The sequence below is a fragment of the Pinus tabuliformis genome, chromosome J (assembly GCF_031772625.1).
Source record: "Pinus tabuliformis cultivar Carrire ecotype Pingquan chromosome J, CPIR1, whole genome shotgun sequence".
In the NCBI taxonomy this organism is placed as follows: Eukaryota; Viridiplantae; Streptophyta; class Pinopsida; order Pinales; family Pinaceae; genus Pinus; species Pinus tabuliformis.
In genome coordinates, this window is record NC_142295.1 from 611,181,073 (window position 1) to 611,206,346 (window position 25,274).

The following is a 25,274-nucleotide window of genomic DNA, read 5'->3' on the forward strand; positions in this document are numbered from 1 at the left end:
TTTATATTTGACAAGCTTAAGGAGGATACCATATGGTTTATCTATAAGTTCATCCTTTGGATGAATCATTTTCAATATTATTAATGAACCCTGAGAAGGAGTGGTTCGGTCCCATCATATTCAACGATTTCGTCATTGTTTTACGCTTTTACGAGTCGAGCGAAGGTGTAACTCGGCTCCTTTTTCATGTTTAGATAATTTGAAAAATAGGTGAAAAAGAAAACTCCAAAGGTTCTTTTTCGTAAATAGTCTTTTGAGTCTGAAAAGGTAGAAACAATACTCAAGAGAACCTCTTAGCCATGTTTATCTAAGGTATTCCTTTTTCGTAAATAGTCTATCTCAATCTAGAAAAGTGTTAAAATTATACTAGGAAAGCGCCTTTTCATTTACTTTAACAAGTTCAAAAAGACAAGTGCTCGATAATATTTTCATGTTTAGGGAGTCTGAAAAGAGTTGAAAGAGGACTACAGGGGGTTCCTTTTTCATGATTTTACAGAGCCCAAAAAAGTAATGAAAGTATGCTCCCTAGTCAAAATGATTTGTTTTAACTCAAACACCATAATTTCCTTCAAACAATCGTTAACCTCCTCAGAACATCACCAAAAGATTAAAAATATCTGATACATGGTAAAATTAGGTCAAATTTAGATCAAAATAATAAAATATAATAAAATATTCATAAAAATGACCATAAATAGGTGAAAAGTAATTTCATTTTTACCATTTCACATTTTACCTCTTGGTGGGTGAGCTCTAAGTGCAGTTTCCCCCTAATCTACAACATCATATTGCAGCCAATCTGGTGGATCATTTTTGGTGTCACCACTTCCAGGTAGGAGATCTTACCTTGCTCTTTCTTTTTATGGTTCTGGTTTTTCATTTCATGCAAATTTTTCTAGGTTTCGAGTGGTTTAGGGATTTAACTTTGCGCCCTAGCTCCAGCGCACCCCAACAATGTCGAAAAGTGAGCTAGGAAAATAAAAATTAAACCATGGAGAGCGATGTAGTGCACTATATACCTTTAGTATGGTGTGTTGGGCACATTTGAAAAAAATGTTTTTCTCTCTTCACTCAAATTTCTCTCAGATTTTTATATGGGATTTATTCTAATGATTTCTCTTGTCACGTTTCAAGCATCCATTGGAATGAATTGGATTTGAATTGGCAAGAAAGAGAACATGAAGTCCAAGACATGGATGTTTCCAATGATCCAGCAACCATCCATCCATTGAGAAACTATGGGATTCTCAAGTTATTTTGGCTTCCTGGGATGAGACAATAGATGGAACTATTAGAGTATATTGTTAGGGCATGGGATGTACAGGCACAATCCTTCAGGATTGGAGGACATATTCTCAGTATATAGGTGGAAGACACATATTTCTTAACAGGTTTATCAAGGAGAGTTTCTCCTATCTCGCTATCTGGCTCAAGAAGGGGTGGAGAGACTGTCAAAGGCTATATTGTTGCACACTGTAGACCTTGATCCCAACCAACAAAATATGGGAAAATCAAGATAAAGGATGTGGTCCATTTTCCTCTTAGGACAATCATTTTCATTATTTCTATATTGGCCAGTAGCGTTACCTTTCCTTTGGCTAACAAGTCCCAAATGCAATACACATTAGAGTGCATAGATATGACAGTGTTCAACTAGAGTGAGGGGTATTAGAAAACATGAAGGAACAAGTCATTAAGGAAAAAGATGGGCGATTAAATAAATTTGTGTATGGTTCCATTTTGATCTCATTCGCTTTAGAGATAATTCCATTACTTCGTCCACACCATATCTCACTCGAGCATCCAGATCCTAGAGCTCCACGGATGAGGTGATGGGTAGACGTCATGTCTAGACATGTTGGTCCATCCTCCATGAGTTTCACACCTATCTTCTTTTGATGGCTTCATATGTAGCTCATTATGGTTGAATACTATCCATATGTCAGGATGAACTATCATGGAGATCCAGATCTCCTACTACTAGAAGGCGAGTAATGGAATGACATAGATACAACAAGATCATTTTGATTATATTTGAGTTTTTGAGTTTTACAATTTTTTTGATATTTTCAAGTATCCAAGACTAACTATCTGTTGACACCTAATCATTGGGCTTGGGTGAATAAGTGTATCTGATGTAAATAAATAATGGAAAATATGAAGAGTCACTGGGAGATGAAAATGAATAGTCTCTCCCTCATGTATATAATAAAAACCAACTTGAATGAATAGAACGAATTGATTTTGAGGAGTTACTACCTGATCTGACATGGTATCGGAGCCAGTGCCATTTTTGGCTTCCAGCTCCATTTTGTAACTCCCTTCTGTCATTTCTTCAGAAGTTTGTCAGTTTGTCCTACATTTTTCTGCCAATTTTGTAACCTCCCACGCTCCTCTGACATAGTCCAATAACGCTGCTCGATACGCTGCTTCAATACCTGCACTGTCAACGCTGTGTCGTGCTTGTTATGGTATTTTCCATTGCGTTATGTAATGCTGGTCAAAACGTTGGTTCAAGTCGAATTGTGTTAAGACTGTGGTGCGAGTTGTATGTTAAAACTCTGGTGTTGTTTGTGAATTAAGACCGTGATGCATCCTTGTATGTTAAAACTTTGGCGTTGTCTGTGTCTTTTATGCATCTGGAGTGTTAAAACTTCATTAATTGGTATGGAAATCCATGTGTTGCAACTGGTGGTTTGAGGTATGCAAATTCAAATATATGTTGTCTGGTTAATACGTTGCCTCTGTTGTTAATACTCCGTGTTAATACTGCGCTACCCGGTTAATACTGCTCAACAGTCATATGAATGCGCACTATGCTCTTCTGTACATGCTACTCACGCCTTCCCCAAGATTTCATGGTTTGTGGCTTTTGTTGTTGTAAGCCTGCTCCGGTTTCCGCTGTCTCTCCAGGAAGAGATTCCCATTCTCTTGTTTCCGCTCTCGTGAGCTCCGCTTCTTGGAGAGTTAAAGCTCCTGCAGAGAGATTCTGATGAATCTTTTATTTTTAGTGAGCGTGGCCAAACGTTGCTAGGTCTACGTTGGAAGACCGTAATGTGATGGATGGTGCTGCATTGACCATAAAATGACCAGCAACCTAGATATCTTCCATGAGGATTCATGGTGAAAGGGCCTAAGCTTCCGTTCTATGAAATATGTGTGCCATTTAAGATCACCATTTTTTGATATATAATTTCCTCCTATGTACTTATTAGACTGCTACTTTGAATATGTACTGATTTGTTATGTGAGTTATGCAACTCTGATTTCTGGTCGCAGTACATTCTAAATGAACCAGCATATTGCGTATTTCCTTGGTGATGAAACTTCATATGGTGGATTTAAGACTGTTGGTTTTAATACACTACTGTTTTAATTATCCCTCATTATTTTTTCAAAGTTAAACAGAGTTTGCCACCAGAAGTACATTTTTTTTTATAGTATATTTCCAAAAGTATTTCTTTTATAGCACACAGATTTTACAATGCATTCAATCATATCTATTGTGGGAATAGTTCTCACTGGTAAGGAGAACTATCCTGAGTGGTCTCGGATGATAAAACACACCCTCATTTTCAATGAGTTGTGGAAAGGAGTGTGTGTTGGAGACGGAGACAAAGAGCCAGAACAACCTACCTCAGATAAAGAGTTTGTCATTTGGGAAAATAAGAACAACAAAGCCTATGCATTAATTGCAACATCTGTAAGTGAAGAGGCGTGTCGCCATATTTCACCATTTTCAACTGCTTTCAAAGCCTTACAAAAGCTAAAAGAACTCTATGACTCACACTCTGCACTTGAAGTTGTTCAACTCATGATTAAACTCTTCACTCTTGAATTACAAAATAATGATCCTCTTGCTCTTGCATCCGAAGTAAAATCTATAATGCATGATATCAAAGCCACTAAGGTTGAATTGGATATTCCTCTTATCGCTTTTATCAAGGCACTTTATCCTACTTACTCCAATTATCTTGATTCATTGCAAGCAAATGGAAATCTCAAAGATATTACCTTTTACTCTCTTATGAAAAAATTTCCTGAAAGAGAGAAAGCTTTTGGAAAGAAGACAGCCCCTGAATCTTCTGAAGAGGTTGTGTGCCTTGCTCATAAAGAAAAGAATCTTGCCCAAGATTCTTCTAGAGGAATAGGTGGTTGAAGAGGAAGAGGAAGATATTTCAGAGGCAGGGGGGCAGACACTCTCAAGGAGAAAAGTCATATTAGCACTGCATACGTTGCAAAATAAATGGATCATATGATGCCTCTACATGCAAGTTACCTTGGGACACAATTGAGCGGCAAAGAAACCAACTCAAAGGTAAAGCTAATGACATAGACAAAGGTAAAGCACTTGAATCCGCTCATTATGTTGTGGCACAATGTAATATCAGAGTAAATGAAGATTTATTTAATGCTTCACTTGCTTCTTGGAAAAATGATTGCTTGCTTGATTTAGAAGCAACTTTCCACATGACTCATAGAAAATATTTTTTTGAAGAATTTATTAACAATGTTGATGGAGTAGTATACTTTGCAAACCAATCAAAACTCAAGCCATCAAGGCTTGGCACAATCAGGCTTAAATTGCCTGGCCTTCTAGACTTTCTTCTGCATCATGTTCTATATCTCCCACAGTTGAAGAGAAACTCGTTGTCCTTGGTCCACATCTGCCAGCAAGGTCAGTCCATTCATATGTTTGATGGCAAGCTTGAGGTGAGAAAATCATTTGACCACTCACTTGTGATGAAGGGGATATAAGAAGAAAGACTTCTCAAATTGCAGGGTACCTCTGCTCGTGCACAACATTTTTCATAAAATTCTCATTATGAAGAAGGTACACTTCCATCAAGTTTACTATGGCATGCTAGATTTGGACATTTGAACTATGATAACCTTCGCTTGTTGAAGAAAAATGGTGTTACTAGTTTGCCTACAATTCCTAGGAAACTTAAGCAATGTGATGCTTACATTCTAGGAAAGCATAGCAAACAGTGTTTTCATGATTCACATTCAAGAGCACATAGAAAACTTGAACTCATTCATTCAGATTTATGTGGTCCAATGCTTGTTCCTTCTGCAAATGGAAACAAATATATGATGACATTTATTGATGACTACACCAGAATTTGTTGGGTTTATCTATTGAAGAACAAATCTGATGCTTTTCAAACATTCAAGAACTTTCATAAATGGATTGAAAATGATGCACAATCTCATATTGGCTCTATTTGCACTGATAATGGAAAAGAATACACTTCAAATGAATTTGAAAACTATCTTCGCCAACATGGGATCAAACATCAAACAACTGTGCCTTATAATCCCCAACAGAACGGTGTAGCTGAAAGAATGAATAGGACAATCTTAAATATGGTGCGCTCCATGATGTTTTTTAAAAATGTAAAATTGATGTTTTGGGCTGATGTAGTTCTATGTGCTATATATATAAAGAATATATGTCCATCTAATTCTATTAGAAACAAGACTCCCTATGAAATGTGGTATGTGCATGTTCCTTCGATAAAGCATCTCAGGGTCTTTGGCTCCACCTGTTATGCCTTGATACCAAAGATACATAGAAACAAACTTGGTGCAAGAAGTCATAAGTGTATCTTCCTGGGGTATTCAAACACCTCCAAAGCATATCGTCTCTATGATGAAGTCAATAAAAAGTTTGTTGTATCTAGAGGTGATTTTTCTTGAATCATCAAAACTGATAATGTTGTTGAGCGGAAACTTGATCACTTTGATAGATTCGCAAATGAAAAATCATTTCAAGAATTTGATAATCAGATTCCACATCTTGAAGGGGGGATTCCTATACTATATCAACCCTAGGAATATTCTTCTGAAGAACTCTCTCCCCCGCGTGAAACTCCAACAACGGATGATACTTTAAGTGATGTGATTGATAGAATTAGGAGACTCAATCTTGATTCAGTCCCAACTCAATCAATGGAGTAGCCTGGACCATCTGAGAAAGGTCCCCCAAAGTGGTTGACAAAGACACTTGAAAGTGTTCATCCCGATGAGGTTAGAAAGACAAGAACTAGAAATTCAAACCGGCAAAATGGAGGTGATGTAGATGACTCTGATTCACCTATTGATATGGATGTTTCTTATGATTGTGAATTGAATTTGTCTACAGATTTTGAACCAAATTCCTTCAAAGAAGTTGCTTCTCATGATGAATGGAAAGAAGCGATGCAAAAGGAGTATGATGCCCTGATAAAGAATGGCACTTGGAAGCTGGTTGATCCTCCATTAGGAACCAAACCAATTGGCTACAAGTGGGTCTACAAGAACAAGTATAAAGCATATGGCTCACTTGACAAGCACAAAGCCAGGTTTGTGGCAAAAGGTTTTGCACAAAAGGAAGGGGTCAATTATGAGGAGACCTTTTCCCCCATAGCAAAATGGGCTACCATCCGCACACTCTTTTCCCTAGTAGCTCAGAACGGTTGGAAAGTCCATCAAATGGATGTAAAAACTACTTTCTTGAATGGAGATCTAAAAGAGAATGTTTTTATGTCCTAGCCTGAAGGATTTGCTGTGAAAGGACATGAACATAAAGTATGCAAACTTGTGAAATCCTTGTATGTTCTCAAACAAGAACCATGAGCCTCGTATGAAAAACTAACTGAGCATCTTCTGAAACTCAATTTCAAACATTATGATCTTGATGATGCAACTTTATTTGTCAAGAAAGTTGGTAAAACAGTTGTATATATTGTGGTATATGTAGATGATATTTTGATGACAGGGAACAATGAAAGCTGCATTGCATCCATAAAGAAGGAATTGAGGAAATGTTTTGAAATCACTGATTTGGGCTATGTTCATTACTATCTTGGTATTGAAGTAACTCAACATCCAAAGTCCATATTTCTTTCTCAAAAGAAGTACAATGGAGATCTGTTGAACAGGTTTGGCATGACAAAATGCAATCCTCTTACTACTCCAGTGGAACAAAACTTAAAGCTCACATCCATTGAAGGAAAAGAATTTGAGGATGCAACAAAGTATACACAACTTGTAGGAAGTCTCAACTACCTAACTACTACCAGACCAAACATTTCGTTTGCTGTTGGAATCCTCTCTAGGTTTATGCAAAAGCCTTGTGAGGGAAATTGGTCTGCTGCAAAAAGAGTTCTAAGGTACCTAAAGGGAACTCAAGACTTTGGAATTAAGTATACACAGGTGGACAACTTCAGCTTGATTGGATACTCTGATTCAGACTTCAATAGAGATAAAGAAACTGGGAATTCTACTTCAGGTTATGCTATGAGTCTTGGATTAGGAGCCGTCTCGTGGAGATCACGCAAACAATTAGTTCCAGCAAATTCCATAACAGAAGCAGAATATGTGGCAGTAGTTGAGGCAACAAAAGAAATTATGTGGCTTGGGAAAATTCTTGAAGATTTGCAGGTAAAAGAAGTACAATCGACTCCAATCATGATTGACAATACCTCAGCAATAAAGTTGGCCAAGAACCCAAAGTTCCATGATCGAACGAAGCACATCAATACTTAATATCATCTGATTCGACATCATGTGGAGGCAAAAACAATCCATCTCTACCATTGTTCCACTAATGAGCAAATTGCAGACATCTTCACCAAAGCGCTTGGAAGAGAAAAGCTTGAAAGATTCAGAACAATGCTTGGACTCACCAACATCCCTTCAGATTAAGGGGGGAATGTTGACACCTAATCATCAGGATTGGGTGAATAAGTGTAACTGATGTAAATAAATAATGGAAAATATGAAGAGTCACTAAGAGATGAAATGAACAGTCTCTCCCTCATGTATATAATAAAGACCAACCTGAATGATTAGAAAGAATTGATTTTGAGGAATTACTACCTGGTCTGACACTATCGATACTTTACATGCAAACATTGGACCCATTCAATCAGCAAGTTTATCCTATCTTCAGCATCTTGGAGACCCACAACAGGCACAGGTTGGAGTACAAGTTGTTGCAAGGACACAAGAGGTGTTACAGAATCTCAATGTGGTTGAGACTCTTACAGAGTTCGAGCGACATGTCAAGGGATTGACTTAGGGGATACTAGAGACTAGGGTCAATCAGATCCCTATGCGACTGCATTGCCATACTATTGAGGTGCCTGAGCATATTAGTCATTTACTGTGAAAATTAGCTTGTGCAATTGTCTGTTACCATGAATACCATCAGGATTAGTCTACTAAGAGGCTATAGAGCCACATTTTGACTACATGTATTTTGGATATGATAGATCATGCGGCCATATGTGTCTCAGGTACATCTTTTGTAAAACCAAAATTATATATATATATATATATATATATATATATATATATATATATATATATATATATATATATATATATATATATATATATATATATATATATATATATATATACCTATCAGTTTTTCTCATGTGTTCTATTATCTTATTCAATGTATGTGATGTGAATTTAATTTAATTTACATATGTCGCAAATGTTTGTCTAAAACATGATTTTCCAATGCATCTATCAATGTATTTAGACTTCTAGGAATGTGTTGATATTGGATATAATCAAAATGTCTTTCCAGAAGAGGAACCCTTAAAAACATACAAAGCATACTTGGACTTCTAACTGAATAGACATTAGTCAAGTGTAGTACTACAAGTTGTGAGTCAAGTTTGATAACTATACGACAGATACCATGTGAAATAGAATAATAAAATAGATCGATCATTGCGCTATACTTAACGATGTTATTGGTAGAGTGGCTGATATAAATCCCTTGTAAACTCACTAACTCACCACTTGGATCATATATGGCCCACGCTATAGAGGAAAGGTTCCAAATATGAAGACTAGCGCCATCAGCATAACCAACATATGGTTGAAGGGACGCTGACATATGCAAACCAAATGCAAAGCAAGATTAATAGAGATAGTATGAAAATATGAAGGGAACACATTGCAAACACACTCAACACACCTATAGACATTATGTACACAATGAACTACGCAAAAATGACTTAAGCATAGTACTTGTTTGAGGTACATCCCATTTCTAGGCTGTGCCAATAGAACTCCATCAAAATAAATAAGCTTGTAATCCCCTTTAAAAAGAACACATTTAACAATGTATGGGCCTTGCCATATTGGCTTAAACTTCCCAGACCCTAACTTATGGGACTTTTGAAAATACACCAGGACTAGGTCACATTCATAGAAGGCACTACGCTTAACATTCTTATCGTATTGCACCTTAATTCATTTCTTGTGAGCCTCATTGTTCATCATGACATCATGTCAGATTTCATCTAAATGTGTCAGTTTTAAGAGATGCTCTTCTTCTGTGGATGTGGCAGGAAGGAGTTTAACAACAAGTTTCAGAGATGGAATTTTGGAATTTTTCACCAATTGAAACAACATGAATCTAGTAGCAGTCCGAATAGAGGTTCAGTGTTCCCACAAGGCTACATAAAGGATAATATGCCAATCTAATTTTTGGATCCCTATCATGTGTTGAAGCATCATTTTCAAGGCTTTGTTAATTGCTTTGAATTTCCCATTCTCCTATCGATAGTAGGGAGTTAAGCTTTCATGGTTAAGGCCCAACTTGGAAGTTATCTCAAACATCATGTGATTATGGAAATGCTTCCCATGGTCTATAACTATATATGATGGTAAACAAAACCTTGCAATGACATGATTGAAGAGAAAGAGAGGATTTTTTTTCGCAAGTGTTATTATATGTAGGCATTGCCTTGGCCCACTTGGTAAAATAGTTTACTGCCGCAATGATGTAGCCATGCCCCCTTGGTCGAGTAAGGGTTACATGTCATAAATCCAATGCCCCATTTCATGAAAGATCCAACGACGATAATAGGGTGTAAAGGGGTTGGTGGAGCATGAGTTTTACGATCATATATCTAGCAAACATGACACTTTTTAACATTGAGGATACAATCATAAAACATAGCAGGCCACAGCATCCACCACGCAAAATATTTTGTGTGTTGGCATAACCAGATATATTTCCACCACATGCCTCAGCATGACATTCATTTAGATCTTTCTTAGCCTCCTCATGAGTGAGGCACCTTTGAAAAATTATATCGATACCACAACGATAAAGGGTGTTGCCAATTATGATATAATTTTTAGCCTAGTATTGAATACGTCGTTGGTTAGAGAAAGAGGTATCAGGCTAGAAATTCTGGATCTACAGATATATGTTTATGTCTCCATATCATGAATCAGATGAATCTATTAGGAAAAATGACTCATCTGGAATAGAATCATTAGATGTCAATTCAGTTTTGGAAGTGGGAAGGTCAGAGATTAGTTTGGCTAAGACTAAGAATTTCTTGGATTTGGATTTGATGAATTCTAAATTGAAATCTTGGAGGATGAAAATCTACTTGGAATACTTATCCCTTAGTAATTTTCATGACAAGATGTACTTCATGGGGTTGCAATTAGAAACGACCATAGTATTTCGAAGCAGGATATAGTGGCGAAACCTTTGGACAGATTGGAAGGCTGCCAAAGCTAACTTTTCAACATGATTATATTTTATCTTAGTATCATTTAAGTTCTTACTCAAATAATAAATGGGATGTTCGTCCCCTACGTCATCCTCTTGGACCAATACCATAGCGATGGTAGTAACTACATCTACGAGGTATAGGAAGTAATCATGTTGATAATCCATGGGATACAACAATGATGCCAAAACCAAAAGATCTTTCAAAGTATCAAACACGTTTTAGGAAGCGTCATCCCAATGAAAGGGAACCCATTTCTTCAACAATCAAGTAAATACTTTGGTCAATTGGCATAATTGGGAACAAATATTCATAGAAATTTAACCTTCCCTTAGAGTCGTTGCAGTTGACAAGAGAGGAAGGAGCAAGTAGATATAGGATCACCTAAACTTTAAATGGATCAATACAAAATCCTTGCTTCGACACGATGAAGTCAAGAAGTCATCCAGATTACACACAAAACACACACTTATGTGGATTGAGTCTTATGTTATGATGTCGACAACATAGAAATATAGCCCTGAGATGCATGGGATGATCTGCATGATGTTTCAAGTGGGTAGGTAGGTCATCCAAATATGGTTGTACAATGTGTTTAATTTCATGGAAGGCATAATTCATTGCCCTCTAAAAATTTTCCCCATCATTTTTCAATCCGAAAAGGAGATTTTGATATGAAAATGTGCCCCATGGAAAAATAAATATAGTTTTATGTTGGTTTGATGGGAGAATGTTGATCTAATTATAACCGTAAAAACCATCCATAAACGAAATATTTCACTACTAGCACAATCATTAACAATTTGGTCAATAAATGGAGTAGGATAATTGTCCTTAGGACAAACATGATTTATGTCCCAGAAATTGATACACACACACATATTGTTACTTGTTTCTTCATGATAGGAACAATGTTCGATGCCTAATAAGTGATAGGTACTGTGTATATGAAACGATCACTAAGAAGTTTTTCAAATTCAACCTTAATAGCAACAACTTTCTTAGGATGGACTGGATGTAGCTGTTTCCAAACTAGCCTAGCATCAGGATATGTTCTGATTTCATGTACAACAATGTTTGGATCTATATCTAACATCTCTTCATATGAACAGGATAAAACGTCTTGAAATTCCTGGAAAAGGTCTTTATAGGTCTTGATCTCATCGGGATATAAAGACGCACCAATATGTACATTCTCAAAAATTCTAGGCTTGATTGAAATATCGAGAGGGATAGTCTCTTCAATATTCGATAAATTCTTCTCATAATTGATATCATGGATAGATACGAAATTTGTAGATATCTCAACGACATTGGGTGAACAGATATCACTAATAGTATCCTCGGAAAAATATGGAAAGGAGGAACAATGATGATTCTCATCCCACGGTGCATCATCTGACACCATGTCCTCCATGATGATTTCATTAGTAGAGAATGTACTGAAGAAATGATCGAAGGATGTATCATAATCTAAGGAATGATAGACCCAATTGATCGAAGTGAAAAAATAAAAGTGTCTCAAACAGGCTGAATAGATGGCTTCATATTCAAACTCAATAGGATTGAGTTGCATGCGGTCACAAAAGGTATAAATGTTAGATGCATTTGATACTATCCAATGACCAGATGGAGTAATACAAGAAGATATCATGTTGACGTAGGCAACCGGTTTCGAATTGTCGGGAAGGGGATAAGGAAGAAGAGGAGGGAAGGAAAAGGCTCCCATAAGAGAAGAATCCTTAAGAAATCCCACCCCCACATGTTGATATGGATGTGGGATTTATCCCACAAGAGGGGTGCTTCCAGTAACTTGAGAATTATTGGAAAAGAAGGTGAGTTGATCAATGTCCATTATGCCCCCTTGGTGAGGGAAAACTATGATTTTGAAATAAGTCAAAACAACAGAAACCATAGCATAAACCCATGTATGACCCAGTAGAAGGTTATAATCTAATAGTATGTCAATAACCTCAACTTATATTGACACCATCTTGCCACCTAATTCAATTTGTAATGAACTCAAAATTCCATAAGGCTTGAAGCCTCTTCCATCAAAGGCCTTTAGAGTAATTGGTGATTGATTGAGTTGAGGAGAGCCAGTGGCCTTCTGTAAAGAAAGTGACATGATGCAGGTGGAAGCTCCTTCGTCCAAAATGGTACGAGAGATGGTCTTACTTTGCACCATAACTTCAATCATCAAATATAATTGTGGTGGAAGTCTAGGCATATGAGTTTCATGATTAAACACTATGAGGTTAGAATATGAAGAATAAACAACTCGAATTTTGGCAAGTAAAGCCTTCTTCTGGGTAGGACAATTTTGCAACACCTCAAGAGCCAACATAATTGAAGGAGCTTGAACCAAATCCTCAAATATGTTATAATTTTGTGTATCTCTTACATGAGGGTTGAATGTGGATTTATGAATAACACACTTAGGAGGTTTAATTGTTAATTCAGTAGGAACTGGATTTGGAGTAGGATCTGAAACATATGAGGTAGAACTGGTAGGATGTTCAATAGCCTGGCCAATTGAGGGATTTCAATTACCATAGTATTTATTTGTCATTTCCACCATGACATTATTTTTTGGCTTGGTGGAGGAAAGTGTCATAACCGAATAAGAGGAAGCGGGATCCCTAGAAACCATGTTAGTCTCCTGATTAGGAAAGGGATATGTCAACACAACAGGCATGGTAGATTATTTAAGAAATTTATTTATTTTCTCTCGATGTGGACAGTCGCGAGTGAAATACTACTCATTAGAGATTAAGAAAGGACAATGAGGTTTCCTCTTTTATTCAAAATAATAGCTATTTTTTTTTTCTTCGTAGGATTATCTTTCTTCTTTTTACCTTTTCCTTTCTTCTTACTTCCTAGTTGCTAATATTTTCCTTTCGTGGATTGGATGATGTTGATCTTAGAAGTACAAGTTGCAAGAGTGGTAGAGGACGGGTTTTGGGAAGCCACAGTGGGAGTTGAACCAGATGATTTATTCACTAACTGATGGCTAACAGAACCAATCATGCCATCAGAGACATGTGATTCTTTACTAGGAGGTTTTGGAACAATATTCAAAGGTCATAGAGATTTTGGTATTTTATCATAGAGCATGTCAGTATAAATAATATCAAGGTATTGGGAACGAGAAATTACTTTCTCTTCGATCACAACTCTACCTTTAGCAACTCTTATGTTATGGATGGTAATAGAGACTTAATAAACAATGCAGCTAGTAGTTGGTCAAGAACAAAGGTTTTGACTAAATGACATCGACGTCACCACTCATGAATATGATCATAAATATGAGTGGAATCATATTGTTTGAAGTCAAAATTTTAGTTCTGATCTCATAATGAATGGAAAACTGAAAATGAGTTAAGAACGTGGTTGCTATGGTGTTGAAATTATTGAGTGAAGCTCATGGAAATTCAATATACAACTTGGCTATCGTATCGGCAAGGGTCCACTGAAAAATACGTAATCGAATAGAGTCATCATTTAAAGTGTTCGAAGAATACCATAAATGATATGTAATAACATGCACAGATGAGTATTCTCTAGGATTTCCATTGAAATTTGGGATTTCACTAGGAAATTTCGTAGGAATAGTCAACCACCAGGGATAGTGACAAAAGGGATCATTTGTAAGTTGGGGCAAATCTAGAAATTCAAGGGTTGCCACAAATGGCAACTGTCGATTAAATTTTAGTGGAGGGTATCCTGGGTAAGATGGGATGGCTTGATCAATAGGTATTTTTTCTCCTTAGTAGGAAGGATTCCAATAACCTGGATAAATTTAACCCTGCTGCCCAATTCCAAGATAACCTTGTTGTCTAGTTCTAGGATAACCTTGCAAAGGTTGAAATGGTTGGGTTTGCATTTGCTAACCTTGGTAAGGAATTTGAGGAATACCTTGATATGGTTTCCCTGTGGGATTTTGCATCATCCCTGAATAGTGTGGGATAGGTTGTGAATGTGATAATCCATATATAGGTTGACCCATTTGGATTTGAGGAATATTCTGACCAAGTGGTGGAGGTATTAAGGCACCTTGAAGAGGTTGGGTAACTGGGACATGCGAAACCCTGAATACTGATGGAAGAGGTTAAGTCAGAGGTGTAGCCTGCAAAGGTTGACATACATGAACTTGAACTTGAATAGGTTGAGATATAGGTTGACAAATAGGAATCAGACCCCCTCGTGGAACAAGTTGATAAGTTTGAATTTTATTCACAGCTGAGCCAAGTTGTATGGGCAATGTAGGTTGCCAAGAATTGGCAGCCATTCCTAGATATGGATGACTCGAATGAGGTTGAGCACTAGCTTTCGACACTTGATTAGGAGATGGAAACATTCCGACAATAGGTTCCCCCCTGGTGGAAGAGGAGGGGAATAGAGAGGCACCTCCACCCCAAGAGGAGGGTACCCAATATGAGATGGATTGGGATGTTGTAGATGTCCATACCTACTAACATTTTCTTCTCTATTGAAGGTTGAGAGGGAGGAGGAGGAGAAAATTGTGTAGCACTCATCAAAGAAGTGCCAGATGGGACTCTGGAAGAAGATGACATGGGGGAAGTCCATGGACTGGATGTTGCACCAGAAATGGTACCAGATAATGATTGGTAACTAGAGGGGACAAACAAACCACCATATAAATGTGTCTCTAGTGGTGTTGAAAACATAGAATAAGTTGCAACATTGGTTTTCTATGTCATAGTAACAGATATTAGCTAAGAAACCATAGCAGACTCAATCATGGTTAAATTTCCCAAAGAGGATTATCGAGGGAAATTCAAGGGTGAGATGAAAGGACATGAACCAGATAAAGGAGCTTGTGACATAGTATGAGGACAAGGGAAAGGATGGGCCTAATAAATATGAGCCCCTCTCAAATGGATAGGAGAGGAGGGTTGAGGCTCTTCTTGAGGAATCTCCTCAATGCTCACAAGACCAGGTGGAAGTGGTTCACCGTCAGGTCCAAGATATATGGGTTGAGGTTGGGTTTGAGACAGAGGAAGAAAAGAGGAAGTTCCTAAAGTAACAAGTGTAGTTAACTAAAGTGTGTCAAGTTGTATAACCTCAAGTCATAATATTTCCGATTCAAGATACTCAGGTTCAATTATCTTAGGTAATAAAATCTTTGGTGCTTTTCTTTTGACTGTGTTGGACTCACCAGCTAGAAAAGAAGTAATCTTGGGTACAGTACTCACAAGAAAAGAAGATTTTGGTGGATCAATTTTAGATGGAGGACCAGAAGTGGTATCTCTTGAAGTATCGGATTCAGTAGTCTACATAGTTTTGTTCTTTTGACAACATCCAGGAGTTTCCTCAGGTGGAAGAGAAAGAAATCTTGGCATCCTACGCGAATGATGGGGTTGAGGGGGTTGTTCTTCCACATTGGTTTAATAAATTTTAGAAATTAACAATAAAAATAAATCAAAAGGGGTAATTAGGAAAAAGGGTTTACAAAGCATCTATGAACTACAATATACAACCTTGGAGAACCAAGGATTTACATATGGGCAAGAAATCTCCTCGAACATTGTGTTTGGTGTATCATAATGTATAATGCGGTTGACTCGGTTAAGTAAGGCGAGGATAGAAACCTAGTGTGGACTTCCAAAATATCCCTGAAGGTACATGGAAGCGAAGTCTGTGTTATTGTTTCCTAATGTGTAATCGTATGATGAGAGCATTCCCATATAATTTTCATGTGTGGAGCGCCATCTGATATACTTGGATGTACGTGGAGAACGGTCTGATACACTTATGTATGTGGAACGAGATATCACCTTCGAATTGAAATGCTGGAAAAAAATGATACCTCCTATGTTTATAAATGCCGGAACACATCTCTAGCCTAGGCCTCTATATGTTTACGTTAATGTTTCAAATTATCCTTAAGATTGATTCAATAAAATTTCACGTTCATCTTGAATTAAGTTTCAGTTTTCAAGGCTCACTGCAAATTTCACCTGAATATCCTAAGGATGCAATCTAGCATGATAAAATGAAATCTTTTATTTTCAATGAAAATATATGTATAGGAGGAAACAAAGAGTAATGCAACAACAAAATTTTGTTAAATAAATTTCTCTAGTGCAATTTTACAATTGTCCAATTTCACACACAAAACCCTAAATGCAATGAAAAATGCAAAATAATGAGATTTTCCTTTGCAATATCAATTTCTTCAAACAATAAACAATCAAGCAAAATTTTGCCAATGATTTAAATGATAACAACAAAGAAAAATTAAAAAAAAATCTTATCAAAGGCTATCAAAACCAAGAGAAAAATAAGTGAAGGTTTTTCAGAGATAAGGAAACACTCAGAGATAACAAGAAAACAAGTTGGACCAAAGAAAATCAGAGAAAAATGCAAGAAAATAATTTTTTTGCATCTTACAGGGATCAATGTAGGTGCAGAACATGCAACAATGCTCTATAGTGTAGTTACATAGAAGGAGAGGGTGTACCGAAGCACTATGTCTCCAGACCAGGGGGTGCGCTGAGGCAGATCCGACCAAAATATGACACAAAAAATAAAATCAAGCTTAGATAAGGGTATTCCTGGGGTAGATCAAGGTCTGAGTGAAACAATCAAGGTCAGTTTAAGAGGTGAAAAGGGTGCTAAGAGCAAGGAAACCACTAAGGGAAGGAATCAATCCCTAGTATGATCGCCAATTTGTTATGTGCAATTTACGATTGCGGACAAAAGTGAATTCCCTAGACCTAGTGGACTAGTGTAGAACAATAGACGTCAAAGAATATAGAGTTTTCCTTAGATAAGTTAGAGAATGAGAAAGAGGCCTACCTTGAATATGTAGTAAGCTTCTCATTTTTCCTTGCTTGTAAGCTCCAATTGTAGCTCCAAGTGTTATAATTAGAACCTGCACACACAACTAAAACAAGAAAAGGATTTATAATAACCAAGTAGCATAATTTAACATCTTTATTCAATGAATCAGCAAGGCATTGAAATACATGAGTGAAAACATAATCCAACACATATAGGAAAACAAGATACTCTTCGTATTAATAGAAATAGGAGAGAGTTTACAATCATAAATAGAATTTGATCTTGTAGAAGTCTCCCCAAGTTGAATTTCCGTTCCTTGTCACAAAGCACACCTCAACATCAACCCTAATGCATGACGATGATGACTCCTTTAGGTTCATGGTAGAAGCATAAGGGCATAATCAATCTCCAAAATCCAATCCTGATGCTATGGATGGTTGTAAATTTATAGAAGGATGGTAGTTTAGGGTATATCATTATGGGCTTGAGATCCACATATGATGAGAGGATGAGCTCAAGGGATAAGAGGTGATGTATCCAAGGTAGGAGTAGATAGGATTCAAGTTATTTTCCATTATAAATAGTTAAAAAAACCCTTGGAAGTTCTGGAAGAGGAAGCTTCAGAATATTTTTTATTTTCTCGAATTCTAGAATGAATGCACCTACAAAAGGGAGAAACTAGTGTTGGCTAGCATAGGTGTTAAAGTTATCAATTAGCATTGAATGTTGATGGCTAAAGGGACAGGGTGCGCTTAGGCTAAAAATATTGATTTTGAGCAATTAATCCTAGAAACTCAGACTTTTTGGAAAGATCGTGCTTAGGGCTTTGTGAGGGGATGATGACAACATGTTCACAGATGCTGATTGATCTAGTTTGTAGGCATATTTACCAGATGTGACAAAATGTCCTATAACACATATCACTATAGCGGTTAAGGTGTGTGTCATCCTCATGTAAGTGAAATAATCGAAAGGGATTTCAGGCTTCAACATTAATGCCTAGTATGAAGTATTTGAAACTTGACAAGAGTGTGCACCACCTTGTAAGTTTCATAACTAAGCAAGGTAATTTTGTTGGATTATGAAAACATGATAGGATACATCAGTATGCTAAGGCTTTATGGAGAAGTTGAGATGAGTTGTTGAAAGAAAAATTAGACCTATTGGTTTTGTTAGTAGAAATATTTTATAGACAATCCTATGATTGATTTAAATCCTCTTGGGATGGTAGCTAGGGCACAATGTAACATAATAACTGCAAAGAAACTATGTAGTACATCCTCATGGGGAATATTTTCAAAGCTTGTCAAAAGGTTGTATTAGGAAGTGAAGAATTATTTCTATCTGAAGGAATTATTTCATTTCTTACCATTTACAAGGCAAGAAAAATATGTCAAGGAGTTCAAGAAAACCCACCAAAGGGATAATTACAATGCACTTGTAAATGTAGTTCATCACAGTAATATGGGCAACTAAACTATGAGACTACGTGGGCCTCGATGACCTAGTTTTCATGGATGTTTGGGAAGAATTTTGAGCACACCTATAACTACATGAAATGCTTTGCCATAACATAGGATGAAATTAGACAAGAGTTCATTCATATCAGTCTTATGTGATATTTTTCCAAGCTTAGGGATTAGGCATAGAAGCAAACTTATGTCAACTAACTAACAATCAGATCGAAGTAATCCCTATAGGACGAAGGCCTACTGATGCTTCATGGATTGGCTTGTACAAGGGTGTTGATCTTAGGAGGCTCTTGGGTGCATCCCATTTACATGTGTTGTGCATTGTGGATGTTTTATGTGTTTTGAATGTTATTGTTCCTTGAATCTATATTTCTTAAGTTGTGAAATTGGTCAAGTCTTGTATTGCAAAATGTTTTAAGGCTACAACTAGATGTATGTATGATATTTTTTATTGGCTAAACTAAGTGGTGTTGTAACACTGATATTTTTATTTTAGTCTCTATTTGTAAAAAAAAGAAGAAAGAAGTAAAAGAAAAGCAAATAGGACTTTACATTCCATGCTCACAAAGAAAAGAAAATATTTTATTTTCAAATCAAAGGGAAATGAGCTTATTCGAAGTTTTATGTTATTATATTAAGGGCTAACATGTTTAGGTATAGCTCGTATGCAAAAACTTTATGGAGGTCCCTACCATTGGACGAAAGGTGGGGGTCAGTGCATTTTCGAGAGTTAACGTGAAGTGAGGTCCCACGTAGCATTGTCTTGGGATACCACCGAGATTTGGATATATGGCTAAGATTGCAGCGATATCCTCCCTCCATTTATTGAAAATAACTAAGGAAGACCCCCCACGTGATGGCTTGTGATTTCCGTAAAACCATTCATTGGAACAGCCTACGCATAAGACAATGTGTTCCATGTCAACCAATACGACAACCTGGTCTACTCATCAACCGATCCAATAATGAAGCAGTAAAGCTAGGACTTGAGGTCGCATCGTATATCATCCTGTGCCTGAATGATGACATTTACGAACCATTGTATTTCTTTATCCCACCAATGTGTTTTCGTTCATTTTCCAGTTGCATGCATGTCCATTGTCAAAGAATTGAACCAGTCATTCTTTTGAGTTAATTTATCAATGTGCCAACCTTCAAATATTAGTCAGGGTATTTAGTCCCCTCGGGTAATTCTAAATCTCCTTCATACAATTTTAAGTCTTTTGTGCTCTTTCTAAAATGACAAAAATGAAAAAACGAAAGATGTTAATCCAAAACCTACCATGCCCCATTTAATCGACCATGAATCAGAAATACATGATTCCCAGTGTCCTTTTAACCTTTCAATTGTTCGTCAACAAGCTTTTAACCACAACAAGGGAGTCAAATGACCACCTTCATTTTATGCTATCAGGGTTGGGTTATGCAATTGTTCATCTTGTCTATGATTCTCCAAAATTTATCTCTTGGTTAGGAGTTTCTTTCATTTCTTAGAGGATTTGTATAATCTCTATGAAGAGTGAAGTTGCTTTTCAATGTAACCTTGAATTAATTTTAAACTCGCTCCAATTTCTTTCTTTTGAGAAGCTGCAACAATTTACGAATGAAACCCTTGTCCAGAATTATAAATCCTTGTCTCGGAATGATAGAGAAAAATTATTTAGAATGACACTGCCTTTAGGGTCTAATATTTCCCAACCTGCAGTTCATTATCATTTTATTTTGTTCTTTCAAATTTCTCAACATACCTTAGTTTTTATTCTGTTTGGAGATGACAAAATTGAGGTAGTGAATGAAAAAGCATTAGGTTTTCTTTGTTTAATGCTCCAACCTAGAATTATCCTTGATATTCCAAATTACTTGGCTTAATCCTTTAACTTCCAATTGTAGCATTTTGAAAATACAAGATCTTCAGATACCCATCATACTTGGTTCATATGTTTGTGTACCTGCATGTAGATAAGTTTAGTCATTTGGATTTAAGTATAGTAGAACCACTAAAAAAATTGAAATTAGTTGTGAACTAGACAGATGTTATCAGGAAAAAGGAATAGAATGAGGGTTTTCCTCAATTTCTCTCTTCTTTTATGTCTATCGCATTTAGCATTTTAAATGATGAAGTCCCTCCCAAAATATTACCTAAAGAAAAGGAACATATGTAACTTAGTGTGGATAGAAGGGTTTGGGATTAGTTTTTATTCCAGGATTACACAGAGATCTAATTGTATGGGACAAAAGTACAACCCTAGCACCTCCTAGTGTTTTTACAAATAATAATTTTCTCTCTGGAATTCATAATACAAAGTCTAAATGTTGACCAAATACATTTTTTTCCTAGACATAAAGAATGCATGTTTAAACTTGAAAAAGTAGTGGGGCCTTTTATTGTTAATTCTAGGCAGGCCTTGGAACAAATAGAAGATATGATGAAGGAATTCAATTTTGAAAAAGGTGAGGCTTGGAAGTATGATCCTCATCATATTATTTCAGATAGAAGATTAAGACTCAGTTCAGGGCCTTATATTCATGACAACATGCTAGAATTAGAGAAATTGGCCAATCAAGAGGTTTGGATCAGTAACTCAACATGTCAACATTCAAATGAAGTTTTAGGATAGCAAGACATTGTCATTGAAACCCCTGCCATGTAGGAGGAAAGTTTGAAAATACTTGTCACAGAACAATCAAATGTTGAAATGGAAGACCAACATGCAAAAAAAAAGAGCTAAAATTTGATAGGAAGAAGATGAAATGGAGTATTTGGAAGTTAGATTGAAGGAGAATCCATCACAGCAGCTCGGTTTTGAGATGCAATTAGAAAACCTTGAATGGTTAATTCCCTCTTCAACTTCTATAGATGTGATAGAACCTCTTGTTTGGAGGATTCCATCTCAAATGGAAGCTTTGCAATAAGGGTATCAACAGATTGCAAAAAGGAGTCGAAAAATAGCAAAGGATATGACTACCCAATTGTCAATTTGGGATTATTAGACAAGGATACTATCAACGTTGGATTTGGAGAGAAATAATCTGAAATTATCCTTGGGTCATATTATAGCTCAATTAATCCCATCAAGGCCATATTTCAATATTGTTAATTTTCCTATTGGTTTAAGTGAGATTCCTCTACCAAACAAATTAATTTGCACAAAAAAACTGGAGAGATGATTTATAGGGACCTTACGAGAAGTGCCCTAAAAGCAACAAAGGTAGAGAAAATACTTGAGAAAGTTACTAAGTAGTTGAGACAAGAAATGGAAAATTCCAAAGATAAACATAATCAGCTAGATGAATACACGAAGTTGATAATCAAATTGGGGGTAGATCCAACAGATGGAGAAGGCATTAAAATTTTATTACAAAAAACAGAAACCAAAATGCAATCCTTGAGGAAAAAGCTAAAAATCCCAAGAACATAACATGTTCAAACAACATATATTTTTCAAGTTGAAAAGGAAAAAGAGTAGTTACTGAACAACTAATACACAATAACAATGAAGTCATTGAGCTACAGAAGTAAATAAAAAAATTAGAGAAATTTATCCAAAGTCATATATGCACAACTCTTGTTCCAGTTGACGCATATTCACAAGATCCTACAAAACAACTTTCTAAAGTATTGGCAAATTTGAAACTTCCAAAAGTTGAATTAAGGAAAACACAGAGCTCTTTGGTAGAAACAAAAGAACAACTGAATATTAAAGAGAGGTAGTTTAATCTAGCAAATGAGAGGAACAACCAATTGCAACATGAAAAACGAATTTCTCAAGAAGAAATTAATAAGTTGAAAGGAAAATTGAAGGGAAATTCCTCATTTTGGGATGAAATTATACAGGTAATGCACTCAATTTGGGACTATATTGGTGTTGTTGCAAAGCAAAAATCCCTACTAAAAAATCACAACAAGTCATAAAAGGAGTTGACAATGAAATAGAAGGCAAAATCCCAAAAGAAAAATAGATAATAAAATATTTAAATGAGAAAAATCCAAATGAACTTAGGGTCTTATATGTGGTTGGCATAGTATCTTTTATTTCAGAGACAAGAACGGTCAACAAGAAAAATGTTCTTCACATACGGGCATCTAATCAACAGTATGAAGTTCAGAGGGTAGTTTTAATATTTAATAACAAGTTTGATGAAAGAACAAGAGATGGATTGCCCAATTATTGGGATCAAAATGGGAAATTGCTTTCTTGGGAAGCATATGAATTTTTTTATCAAATATGCAAGTCAAACTGATATAATTCCTTAATCTTCAAAACCTTTAAAAGGATGAACTATTGTTAATTATCTACAGTGTGATTTCCATCTCCTATGGTTGGTGAAGACCTTGTTCGTGGAAAAATCAAATTATTATAAGCACTCAATCTTGTAGATGGCCTACCAATAAATGTGTGTGTATTAGATTCTAGAAGAAACAATTTTGCAAAGATATGAAAGGATGATCTCACCTCCAGTTTTGGTAGTCGTGGAACCAGGACCTAGTCAACCTAGTCAGTGAAATATTGTATTTAGTTTTGATTATTTCGATAGTTATCAAATTTATAAGAAAAATTTGTATAAAATATTTAAAAGACTCATTAGACAAATTTAGTTATAAGTAGTTAGAAGTCTGACAGTTACTTGGTAATTGAGAACTGAATTTTGAATGTTATTTAAGGAGAAGAGAACCACATGAATGGCGTTCAGATATTTTGAAATTTTGCTATGATTGTAATGCTTCATCTTTCTTGTAGAATAATTTTCCCTTTTTCTGGGTTTTGGATGATTTTTTTTTTTTACAAATTCAGTTGCTATATTAATCTCTGAAAAAAGAGAGGGAGTCACGACTCCTGAAATACAATAGACGCCGAAGAAATTCAGGATCTGAGGAGTTACATAGCAGGAAATTCTCCTTAACCGTGCTTGTTCTTGTTTTAAGGAATTCTCGACAGGAGTAGATTCTTACAAATTGGAACAGCAGAAATTGACATTGACAAATCATTTTTGATCTATGCTAATGTGGTTGTGATGCTGTGCTGTATATTCCTCCAGCGTTTCTTCACATTCCTTATGACTGGTGCTTGAGGGATTTGAGATTTCGCTGTTGGAGATATTCTTCATAAAATTCAGGGCCGCGATGAGCTCTTTAGCCTGGCTGCCTCTTATAGACCAATGATTGAACTGATGAGGGAGGGGAATGATCCTATGCTGGATAAGATAGAAGGTATTGGAAAACTGCCTATGAGTGTTAACAAACAGGGATACAGATAAATCCTCTCGGCCACCAGAATTCGGCAAAATGGCAGTCAAATGGTCTATTGGAATCAAGGGCGCTGAGTGGTAACGATGAGAAGGGCAGGTTGGAAAAAAGTCGACCTCGGGGGAAGAAAGGGGATCCGGAGAGAGGCAAAAGATGGCTTGAAGACTTCTCATAAAGTTCATATAGGCAAGGGTGTGAAGGGAGAAGGTAACGATAGAATGTAAAGGGAACAGAGCTTTGGGAGAATCGGGTCTGCACCAAATCCTGTTGCATTTAAGGTAATTGATGGATGTATGGGAGAGTTGAGACCACTTCTTAGTGTCAGGAAAGATTGGATTGATGCAAGTTGAACATAATCGGTTCATGGCAGAGGTTGATGACTCACCACAGCGTTGCAACATAAGCTACCCAAAATCCTTTCGTAGGCCTTGTTTGCGTGCCGGTCAGCATGCTTATTGAGATTACGGAGAATGTGATGGTACTGCAGGTTTCCCAATGTTTGATTCAAGCGCTAGCATCTCTGGATGACCTACTGAAGGAGGATGTTGGGAGACTCTTTTTGTTGGATCATAAGGCTTATGACCACCGAGGAATCTCCAAAAATCTTTGTTGTTCTTATTCCAAGCCTGTTGAGTTGCGTTAACCCCTGATAAAGAGCCAACGCTTCTGCCCGATTATTGGATAAGTTCCCAAGACCCCATTCATAATAGAGAACGCATTCCCCATTAGCATTAAGGATCAGGCCTCCTGCTCCAGCTATTCCTGGGTTTGACTTAGATGCTCCGTCAAAGAACAGGTAGTAGCTGTTGCAGTTTTGTAACCAGTTGGCAAACTCCTCCTCTTTTAACCTGATTTTCCATGGATGGATTTCCTGATTGCGCTGGACTTTCCCTGTATTACCTTTCTGAATGCTGTTGTTTTTATCCAGGATGTAACTAATGAAGCTTCTTTCCTCAACGCTGTACTTTGTTACATCGATGTTGCTATGTGTTTTGACTGAAATGGTTTCGAGAGCAAGATTCTTTGCCTTATTGCTGACAATTCTTGATGCCATATTTTTATCCTTAAAAATTCTCCAGTTTCTTGCTAGCCAGATACTCCACAGCATGGTGTAGGGGAGGGTATTCCATACTCTCTTCACTAGGTTGCTTCCCTTATTTCCCCAGGGACAGCTCTTTTTCCAGGCAAGGATCACTTCCCCTATTG

General features: G+C 36.6%; 1 protein-coding gene across 1 annotated transcript; it reads right to left on the bottom strand.

The window, feature by feature from the left end:
• Positions 1-24,597: 24,597 nt before the first annotated feature.
• Positions 24,598-25,122, bottom strand: LOC149228447 (uncharacterized). Its single transcript, XM_089380782.1, has one exon. The coding sequence runs from the start codon at positions 25,120-25,122 to the stop codon at positions 24,598-24,600; it is 525 nt and encodes a 174-aa protein (XP_089236908.1).
• Between the last annotated feature and the right edge of the window lie 152 nt (positions 25,123-25,274).